This window comes from Vespula vulgaris, chromosome 6 (genome assembly GCF_905475345.1).
Source record: "Vespula vulgaris chromosome 6, iyVesVulg1.1, whole genome shotgun sequence".
Taxonomy (NCBI): Eukaryota; Metazoa; Arthropoda; class Insecta; order Hymenoptera; family Vespidae; genus Vespula; species Vespula vulgaris.
In genome coordinates, this window is record NC_066591.1 from 5345104 (window position 1) to 5355930 (window position 10827).

The window sequence follows — 10827 nt, forward strand, 5'->3', positions numbered from 1 at the left end:
AATATCTATTATTTATAAATATATATAGCGTCTACAATAATTTTAATATAAGATAATTTTACTTTTTTACATCTGTATTACTATTACATAATATTTTTGTAATAGCAATGACGAATATATTTATATATTTTTATTCATTTTATAATTTAATAAATAATAATTTTAATTTTAATAAATAATAAGCAGAACACATATGGATGATATTGCAAGTAACTGTAAGTAAAAAAAAAACGATTTGTCATATGCGTTTTAGAAACTAAATCGTTAAATTAGGAAGCTAGATGACCTCATATTTAATAATTTTTTTTTATTGTGTATGTAGTTACATTATAACTATGTAATAAGATTTATATGCTATATACACATAGCAATTTGGATGAATGTGATATAAGTTTAAAAGATTTTTAACCTCTTTCGCAAGTGCCTCGTAAAATCAACAAGTCGCACTTGTCATATTTTTATCATAAGATAAGGAAAGATGGTAATTATAATTGAAATTCTAATAGAATATGATCAATTATTAATATTTAATAATATTTCTAATTTGAAACAGTTCAGAAACTCTACAAGCAAATTTAATCATATAAACTACGGAATATTTACCACATGTAATCGTGTTAGGCAATTATTAGTACGTGATAATACAGGTAAAAATCAAATACTTGATTTAAATACTCCAAATCCCAAACCAGTCATTTTACCTGATCAGGAACCACCTAGCCAGTCTCCAAAAGGTCCACCTAAGCCTCCCATAACCATAGAAATACCAGGTTTTTTAGAATCTATATAATGATATTAATAATTATATGTACATAATGAAGAATTTCCATAAAATTATAGTCATCTTTTGAATCATGCTAGGTCCTATAATTGAACCTGTCCTTCCTAAAATTCAGCCAGATTCTAAACCACCTATTGAAATTCCAGCACCCAATGAAAATATAGGAAAGAACAAACTGATGAATACAAGTACTAATAATGATGAAGTTCTTTTTCAAGATGTAAGTTTAGAAACAAATATATGTTTAATAGTTTGTATGAACATTGCTTTATGATATTTAGGTAAGAGATAAAGGTATAATAACATTGAATCGACCACAAGCTCTAAATGCATTAAATCTTTCCATGGTACAAAAGATATATCCAATTTTGAAGAAATGGGAATCTACTAAAAAGTTAGTTATAATAGAAGGTATTGGTAATAAAGCATTTTGTGCAGGTGGAGATGTAAAAGCCATAGTTACTGTTTTAAATAAACCAAATGGGAGTTCCTTGGGAGAAAACTTCTTTAGAGATGAATACAAGTATGTTTTGAAATTTTTATGTTATTTTAAGTTGACTGATACCTTTTTTATTATTAAATTTACATTCTATGAAACTGTAAAATCTTGATATAGATTAAATTATTTAATTGGTACATATGAAAAGCCTTATATAGCAATGATACATGGAATAACAATGGGAGGTGGTGTTGGCTTATCTGTACATGGAAAATACAGAATAGCAACTGAAAAAACTTTATTTGCTATGCCTGAAACTGCAATAGGATTGTTCCCAGATGTTGGAGGAAGTTATTTCCTTTCTAGATTGAAAGGAAAATTAGGACTTTATTTAGGTCTCACAGGACATAGATTGCAAGGTAATGAAATAAGATCTAAAATTTAAATGATGAAAATTATATACAAAAAGTTTGCTTTTAGGCATTGATGTATTTCATGCTGGTATTGCAACACATTATATCCCATCTGAAAAACTTCAGGATTTAAAAGATGATTTATTAAAGTTAAACACTAATGATATTGAAGGAGTTTTAAATAAATATCAACTTCAACATTTGATGAATGAATTCTCTTTATCACCATATATACACAAAATTGAAAAATGTTTTTCTTCATCTTCTGTTGAAGAAATAATTAATAAGTATAAAAAAATAGTTATATCTATTCTAGTACTTTTACATTATATATTTTCTTATTTTCTTTTCTGTTATTAAGATTAAATGAGGATGGTTCAGAATGGGCAAAGAAAATAGTACAAACATTGCTAAAAATGTCTCCAACATCCCTGAAAGTTACAAAACAATGTATAGAAAAAGGCAGTAAACTTACTTTAGAAGAATGTTTAAAAATGGAGTACAGATTATCTTGTGCCTGCTTGCAAAAAAATAGTGATTTTCATGAAGGTAAGCTTATTGATTAATATATATATATATATGTTTCAATATTGTATATAAAAACAAAAAAACAAAGTATATTATAATTATCTGATATTTCTTCTATTAAAGGTGTTACAGCTTTACTTATTACTAAACATCGAAATCCAGTATGGAATCCAAAATCTTTAAATGAAGTTACAGATGAATATATTGATCAACTATTTAAAAAACTGCCAGATGAAAAAGAATTGCAGCTTTAATAATCCTGCATAATATAACATGTATCAATTATGTTGTTATGTTATATTACTTATATTGTAATATTTTTTATAAAAACATAAATTATTATACTTTATCTAAAAGTTTACAAAAAAGAATGTTATTAAAATAAATAATCGATTGCAACAATTTAAAATCTGAATTTTTATACATTATACGCGCTTCTCTTATTAGAAAGTGAAACTAGCGCCAATTTCTCGATTAGTTGATTCAGCGATAATCAACCTTATTTTTCTTATACGGCTTCTATATTTAGATAATACACTTTACATGTTATAATGCTTATTATAAAATTATATATATATATATATGATGTATTATTATGATAAATATACCAATGAGTTGTTTCTGAATAAAATAAATGAACTGAAAAAATAAGTGAAACAAATTGAATCGAAATAAGTTTGAGAATCACTATGTACTAGTTCGCGGTTAAATGCCTCGTTGCATTCGATAGCAGTTGATGGCAATGCCGTATAGTGTCGCATGTGATCGTATATCGCATGAGTGCGTTTCATTTCACCGATATCTCTTTGAAACTATGAACGTTTCCGTGATATGTGAGTGATTCAGTGCCGACGCATCTCGGCCTGGGAAATCATCGTGGGGTGATAGCATGATGGTTGCGCGTGAAAGGACGTACGGGCAGCAAAAGCAACGTGAGTCTAATAAAGACGAAAGAAAAACATTTTACGAAGAATATATGTATAATAAGCGTTATTATGGTTTACATGAGCAGCTATATAATTAATCTTCGTTCTAAAAGTACAAGTTGCGTAGTTTTACAGATTTTATAATCTATAATGCTGTAAAAACTATCGTCTTTACTTACGTATCTTTTCTGTTAGATACTTACGTTGTTTCCTTTGCGAATAGAAAGTTCTATTCAATGATGCGCGATATGTGGGCTGCGCTGAGTATTGGGTGAATGCATTCCTAAGAATGCATTCACGTCCGCTCTATGTCGCGTTCCTTTTCTGCTTTATGTAATTTTCCTAGAGACACCTGTCTTCTGAAGATGTAGGACGCTCGATGTTCTCTCTTATCAGGAACGTTTGTGTCAACATTTACAGTTTTATTTCTCAAATATCGTGCTTTACTTTTACGAAGTCGTCACTACAAATTTGATTCGACTACATCGTTTTTAAATTTGTCCTCGAAAAATAGGGTGTGTATATGCTAAGATTACAATTATATACGTATATATATACGCGTGTCGTGATAAACACGATGAATCTGTAATACGATAATGTCGAGTAATGCATACGATGGACGATTACTGTAGCTATTGTTGTCTTCGTTGACGCGCCTGACAGGCCCAACAAGAAAGAAAGATCTGTTCTATTTTTGTACATTCCTTGATCACTCTCGTGTGGTCTTTATTAATTATACGATAGATATACATATGTATATTTAAGAGTTATTTTATAAACTATATATCACTAAATATATTATGTATTACCTTAGGGTTTTGAGGAGGTATTAAATAGCCTTGTAAAATGGCTACAAAAACAGATGATGCAGCATCAGTTGACAATACAAATGATGGTAAATAAATAAGTTATAAATGATTGTTTATCTGACTTTATTAATTATATTAAATAAAGAAATTTATCATATTTTTTAATTTTTAAAGGAGAAAGTATGGATAAGGAAATATTAACTCTTGCTAGTAATGATGAAAGAAATCACCGTATCCCACCAACATATATGTATAATACAGGATCTGAACAAAGTACTGGTACCTTGGATCAAGAACAAGGTGGAATTAATCGTAATCAAGCTACTGAAGATCAACTTGGACCTTTGCCACCAAATTGGGAAAAGGCTTTTACAGATACTGGAGAAGTATATTTTATAGAGTATGTATATATAGACTATTGACTGATTAAGTTGGAAAATATAAAAATAAAAGAAAAATGCATATATTTTTAATACGTTCTAGCCATAATACAGGAACATCTCATTGGTTGGATCCACGATTGTCAAAATTTCAGAAAAGATCTTTGGAAGAATGTCTAGATGATGAATTACCATATGGATGGGAAAAAATAGACGATACTCTTTATGGGACATATTTTATTGATCATGTAAATCGTAGGACACAATACGAAAATCCGGTTCTGCAAGCAAAGCGAGCACAACAAAATTTGATTGATAGAAAGAGTCCAAATTTTACAAGAAATCCAGACAAATTAAAGGGTCAAAGAATAAGAACTACTTTAATAAAAAGTGCAAGAGGGTTAGGTTTTACTATAGTTGGTGGAGATGATACCGTGGAAGAATTTCTTCAAATAAAAAGTGTTGTACCAAATGGTCCAGCATGGTTGGATGGAAAACTACAAACGGGTATAACTTTGTAGTTCACAATTCCAAACATATTTTACATTTTTTATATTTTAATCAAGTTATGCAGTAAAACGAATTTTATTTGATAGGTGATGTATTGGTATATGTAAATAATACATGTGTGTTGGGATTCACTCACAATGAAATGGTAAATGTGTTTAAATCAATTGGGAGTGGTGAAACTGTTACATTAGAAGTATGTAGAGGTTATCCACTACCATTTGATCCAAATGATCCAAATACTGAAGTTGTTACTACGATAGCAGTTAATGCGCCAGGTAAATTAAAGATAGAATTAATAACTAATTTGAGAGTTACTAATTACTATATAAAACTCCTTTTATCTTAACTTTTTTTTAGACGTTTTAACCGAAGAACCAGGCATGTACATGGATTTAGGACCTCCTTTACAATCAAATTCACGTTTCAATTTTCTAGATTCTACATTTTTGCCAGTACATAATTTGCAGAATGGTGAAAATCTTGCTACAACATCTGTGAATTCTATGCCTGATCTTTGCATTTCAGACAAAATTAATACAATTAAGCGACCAAGTAGTACAGATATTCTTTTATCAGAAAATAGTGAAATTAATGAATGTAAAGACTCTCCAGTGTCTTCCAAATCAGAGTTTCTAAGTATTGCTATAGTAAAAGGAGCAATGGGATTTGGTTTTACTATAGCAGATTCTGCACATGGTCAAAAAGTTAAAAAGATATTGGATCGCCAACGTTGTAAGAATTTGATGGAAGGTGATATATTGGTTAGTATAAATGATATCAATGTAAGGAATATGTGTCACTCAGAAGTTGTCCAAGTATTAAAAGATTGTCCACGCAATGAAGAAGCGCTTGTTCACGTTCAAAGGACCACAATGAAATCTAAAGAAAAAAAGGAAAAAAACACTCAAGATTTTTTCAGAAGTAAGACTCCTACTGCAGATATTTACAGTACTCAATCTAAAACAATAATACCTAGTAGACCAAAAACACCATTAATAGATACAAGAAGTCATCCTAAATCTCCTACAGCAACAAGTAGACCAAACTGGAATGAAGTACAAAGTGAAAATGAATTGAATCCACTTGATACCCGATATAAATATTCTGAATATAGTCATAGCATGTATTATAGTGATCCATATAAAGCAAACATTACGAACTTAACAGACAGCTTTGCTACCATGACAAATTTGGATGATGAATCTGTAAGAAATGTTACAAAACATGATTGGGTGACAAATGATAAACTGAATATAAATAATGACTTATATTCAATTAACATTTCTCATCATGAAAATATATTAAAACAAAATGGAAGTATACATTCCGATTATTATAAAGATTTATACGCCGTTCAATCGCATTCCCAATATAATGAAACAGATTATAATGTTTACTCAATTGGTCAAGAACAAAATGTTGACACTGGTGAAATTTGGGATAAGCGAAAGGAAACTACTAGTTTTGAACATGAACAACCACATTCCAGTTCTATAGCACGGTATTTTAATTTTACTTATTAAACTTTTACATTTAATTTTTTTATATATACATACAATTATTTTTGCTTGATTAAAGGTATCCACAGTATAGTAATGAATTGGTCTGCCCAATTGTACCTGATATAGAATGGATTGAGACACTTGTGACATTAGTCAGACAAGATACAGGGTTTGGATTTAGAATAGTGGGTGGTACAGAAGAGGGATCTCAGGTTAGTTCTAATAAAGATTACAATTTATATATATTACGAATATAAAAAAAAAAAACTGGAACTAATAGTATGTAATGGTTAGCAGGTTTCTGTTGGTCATATTGTACCTGGTGGTGCAGCAGATCTTGATAACAGACTGAATACAGGCGATTTAATTATGTCTGTTGATGGAGAAAGTGTAATGAATTCTTCACACCATCATGTAGTGCAATTAATGATAGCTGCAGCTCAAAATGGCCGAGTTACTTTGGGAATACGTCGCCGTATTAATACTCAAGAGCATTTACAAGATAATCTCCAAGCTTCAAATGATATAATAATTCATAGTAGACAAATGAATCTCCAATATCCTTATGATGTGACAGTTACTAGAATGGAAAATGAAGGATTTGGTTTTGTAATTATATCGTCAGTTAATAAAGCTGGCTCTACGATTGGTAGAATAATTGAAGGATCTCCGGCGGAACGGTGTGGACGATTAAATGTTGGAGATCATATATTAGCTGTTAATCATGTTGATATAACAAATGTATGTCATAAAGATATCGTGAATCTAATCAAAGATTCTGGATATTCTGTGACATTAACAATTGGTTATCCTCTTGATGATTGTTGTAGCAGTACATCTTTATCTCAAAAGGTATTAATTGTTATTATATATAATATGTTATATATATTTTTTATATAATATATTCATTTATATAGATCTTTTATAATCATGAATTATTTTATATAACTTAGGATGAACCAACAGGAGAAGGAGATGGAGGTCAATATCATGCTGTTGAATTAACCCGTGGCACTCGAGGATTTGGATTTAGTATACGTGGCGGGCGCGAATTTCAGAATATGCCACTGTTTGTGTTGCAAATTGCTGAAAATGGACCTGCATCTATCGATAATCGATTGAGGGTAAGTATTTGTTTTTGTAAAGTATATTGGTAAAACTATCATTTATTATTTTTTCACAATAATTCTTAGGTTGGTGACCAAATAATCGAAATAAATGGTATCAATACTAAAAATATGACACACACTGAAGCGATTGAAATTATTCGTAATGGTGGTCCTTCAGTTCGCCTGTTAGTACGACGTGGCTGTCAAATGCCATCAGTGGTAGGTGCTCCTCCACATCTCTACGATATGAATATTTGAGATTAACCATTTCAATAATAACATATTAATCATAAATTAACGAAACATCTTTTATGATGATGCTAATGCTAACTTTGCCTTTGTATAACTTCTGATGACTTGGAATCAAGCTTCAGGGTATAACATTAGGTAATGTGTTAAGTAGATAAGGCGACAGACAATACAAGAAATGAGGAGTAATTCCAAAAAAAAGAAACATGTCTTCTGACACTGCGTAAATAAAACGTAAACCAGGTACTTGGTTTTACTTTGATAAAGAAAAAAAAGGAAAAAAAGAACCAAAACAGAAAAGAAAAACAAAATGTGTCATAATGTATAATGTTTTATAACAATGATTCTGAATGATTGGTATTGTATGCAATTGTCAACGAGAAAGAAAAAAATCTTTTGTGTCAACTTATTATCTATGTTTACATTGGATAATATTGTTAGATATTAACATATATGATCAGTGTAAAGTTGTTTCACATTTATATGCGCTCTTTATAACGTGTTTTATATATCTACACCAAAATTTTGATCTATTTTATATCCATTTAAACTAAGTGGGTAAATTATGATGGGAATTTCAATAATTAATTAACTTATATTGAAAATTATATATTAATTATTTTTTAATTACATTCATTATAATTATGAATGTAAACAGGAAGGTACTTTTATTATTCATATTTGTAAAGTCGTATCAAAATGATAGCTAGTGTGGCTTTTTCCTGCAGCTATTATTTTAGCTGGCAAGGAATCTAATTTTTAGATACTATGACATTTGCTCACCTTAACTAAATTGGTGCTAATTTTATATTTTGATTGTTTAATTTCGTAATTGATCCTAACACGTGTGATAGCTTGAAAGTATTGTGCCTTGCGCGTGTTCCGTATTTAATAACAATTACTAAGTGAATGCTTGGGCCTTCAAAATGATTATAAATTTTTATTAAAATTCATTGTAGAGTAATCTCACACTCGACCAAATAAGTATTCGACCAATTGGTGAGGGCACCCCACAAAGGCATTTATTGAAATTAGACGAGATGGGTGTGCACCCTAAAAAACATCCGAAAGTTCGATTTTCCATTTTATTGAACTGCTGTTCATCTAAAAAGAGATATCTATAGTAAGCATTCTTGGTATAAATGTAATTGATACTTTAAATGTTTATACAATAAGTAAATATTTAATAACAATAACACTGAGGAATTTATAAAAGAAAATTCAGACTTAAAAATCATAGTCGATAATTACTATACATATTTTTACTACAATTGCATACTTTTTGAAAACCTTTAACCACACAGTTAAGATAAAGTAATATATGCTACAGTAAAAACGACAAAAGTTATAAAATGTGGTCTCAGATTTACATTTACCAATATTATTTTTTTCCAGTAGGTAGTATTTTATGTGAAGAATAATTTGGAATTAATGTAAAATGTTCTAACTTCGTTCTATAAAAAAATAATTTTCTCATTGATAAATCTTATTTAAGAGAAATTAGACTGTAAAAATAATATTTAAAGTTTCCCTTTATGGATGTTTTTCTATAAATCTTGTTGTTTTTTAATTAGAATTTATCAAGAAACCAACATAAGTGTGACCTTGATAAAGAATTCTTCAACTGAACATAAAGATCTTTTAGTATTTTCTACTATTATTTAGCTATCTTTACGACCATCTCATGTCTTAATAACATTTAAAAGATGAGTGGGAGTACTATTTCCTTAAGTATTTATTACGACGTATCTGAGGTGTATATGTATGTCCATTAATATTTAAGTGTTCGTACAACCAAAGAAGCAAATGCTCTTATCCATCATTTTCTTTTGACATGCAGTTTAGAGTATTGATATCAATCGTTTATTAATTACATTATTTAAAGAACTTTAGATTAAAAAATAGAAAGTTTTTGAATGAAGGGTGAGATTGATTAAAATCTTTTTTACACCAGTTTCTTCCTATCGTTTTGCGATAATTCAAAGAATGAATGTTTAAAACTACAAAATATATATTTTTTTACTATCGATTTAGCGAGAGATAAAGAAACTTGTTTGGCCCGAGTTATTGATAAAGTAAGAATAACATATTAGATTGTATTTTTAGATCTCAGCATTGATGTAAGAAACAACATGTATGCATCCAGACACGTATGTGGAAAATCACCATAATTCATTATATGTTCGAATAAGTAATCTCTGCCGCATATCATATAAATGATAAGAAGCAGCAGTCCCTATTGAATGGATCACATTTACTCACTTCATAACCATCGTTTATTTTTTATAATTATATATATATATATAAATATATATACATATTTGTATATTATGTAGGATATCATATATGTATCTATATATGATATAACTGTAAATATATCTATGCATTTTTAAAGACTAAATGATAATGTTGACTATTGTTGACTTAATATCTAAAATAACAGTATGTTAATTAAAATATGATAAATCTTATTTTTTCTTTGCTGAAATAATTTAGCTATCTATTTGTTTATATTAACTCTTGCCAAAACACTGCTTATATATTTTGAAACTTCTATGCCTTTTAGTAATATGATTATAATAAAAATATTTTTTAGCCTTATAGTATACACATATCTCTTTGAGTAAAATGATTATAAGACATCTTAGTCTATACTTGGAATGGGTTTACATTTTATTGTGATGTAAAAATTATATTTCATACATTTCCGTTATAGATTAATAATGAAACTGGCAGTTATTCCTTCTGTTGCTCGAAATTTATAAGATCTCTCTCTACCATAGGATGATTATATATATGCTTGTCTCATGTATTTATTAAACAACTATACTTTTGTATTCTATGAATGTATTTTAAAAATATCAATAATCGTTAACTATAATGCGCAAAAATGAACAGAAAATTAATATTGTTACTATGAAAATATTGTGTCATCATTATATTGTTGTTGAAACATATTGATATAATAAATAATACATTAAATATTGTGAAGTAACGTTACCTTACATTTGTTCTTAGAACAAATCTTATGACACATTGTTTCTTTTTTAAATTATGTAATAAAAAGAATAAAATCAGAAAGAAAACAGAATTCATAACAAATAGATATACATTATCCTGATAATTGATGGTAGAGTGTTTCGGGCGTCGTTGAAAGTAATTTAAAAAATGGCGCTTTCGC

The 10827-nt window shown here is 28.8% G+C and overlaps 2 protein-coding genes across 7 annotated transcripts; both read left to right on the forward strand.

Moving 5' to 3' along the window:
- The first annotated feature begins 165 nt into the window (after nt 1-165).
- On the forward strand, nt 166-2570 carry LOC127064724 (3-hydroxyisobutyryl-CoA hydrolase, mitochondrial). Of its 3 annotated transcripts, none has more exons than XM_050996225.1 (8): nt 222-481; nt 554-647; nt 862-1001; nt 1063-1304; nt 1398-1639; nt 1701-1920; nt 1995-2182; nt 2285-2570. In XM_050996225.1, the coding sequence occupies exons 1-8, from the start codon at nt 479-481 to the stop codon at nt 2413-2415; spliced, it is 1260 nt and encodes a 419-aa protein (XP_050852182.1). In that variant the 5' UTR covers nt 222-478; the 3' UTR covers nt 2416-2570. The 3 variants fall into 3 exon arrangements, with proteins under 3 accessions (XP_050852184.1, XP_050852182.1, XP_050852183.1); XM_050996226.1 differs by having other exon boundaries at nt 928-1001; XM_050996227.1 differs by lacking the exons at nt 222-481; nt 554-647 and adding an exon at nt 166-215 and having other exon boundaries at nt 928-1001.
- A 284-nt stretch (nt 2571-2854) lies between these two features.
- Nucleotides 2855-10737, forward strand: LOC127064710 (membrane-associated guanylate kinase, WW and PDZ domain-containing protein 1-like). Of its 4 annotated transcripts, XM_050996175.1 has the most exons (12): nt 2855-3093; nt 3902-3982; nt 4071-4296; nt 4380-4783; nt 4873-5061; nt 5144-5707; nt 5786-6287; nt 6365-6500; nt 6583-7140; nt 7242-7412; nt 7482-7616; nt 8606-10737. In XM_050996175.1, exons 2-12 carry the CDS (start codon nt 3934-3936, stop codon nt 8768-8770), a joined length of 3099 nt encoding a protein of 1032 aa, XP_050852132.1. In that variant the 5' UTR covers nt 2855-3093; nt 3902-3933; the 3' UTR covers nt 8771-10737. The 4 variants fall into 4 exon arrangements, with proteins under 4 accessions (XP_050852132.1, XP_050852129.1, XP_050852131.1 ...); XM_050996172.1 differs by having other exon boundaries at nt 2856-3093; nt 5144-6287; XM_050996174.1 differs by having other exon boundaries at nt 2857-3093; nt 5144-6287; nt 6586-7140.
- The last annotated feature ends 90 nt before the right edge of the window (nt 10738-10827 follow it).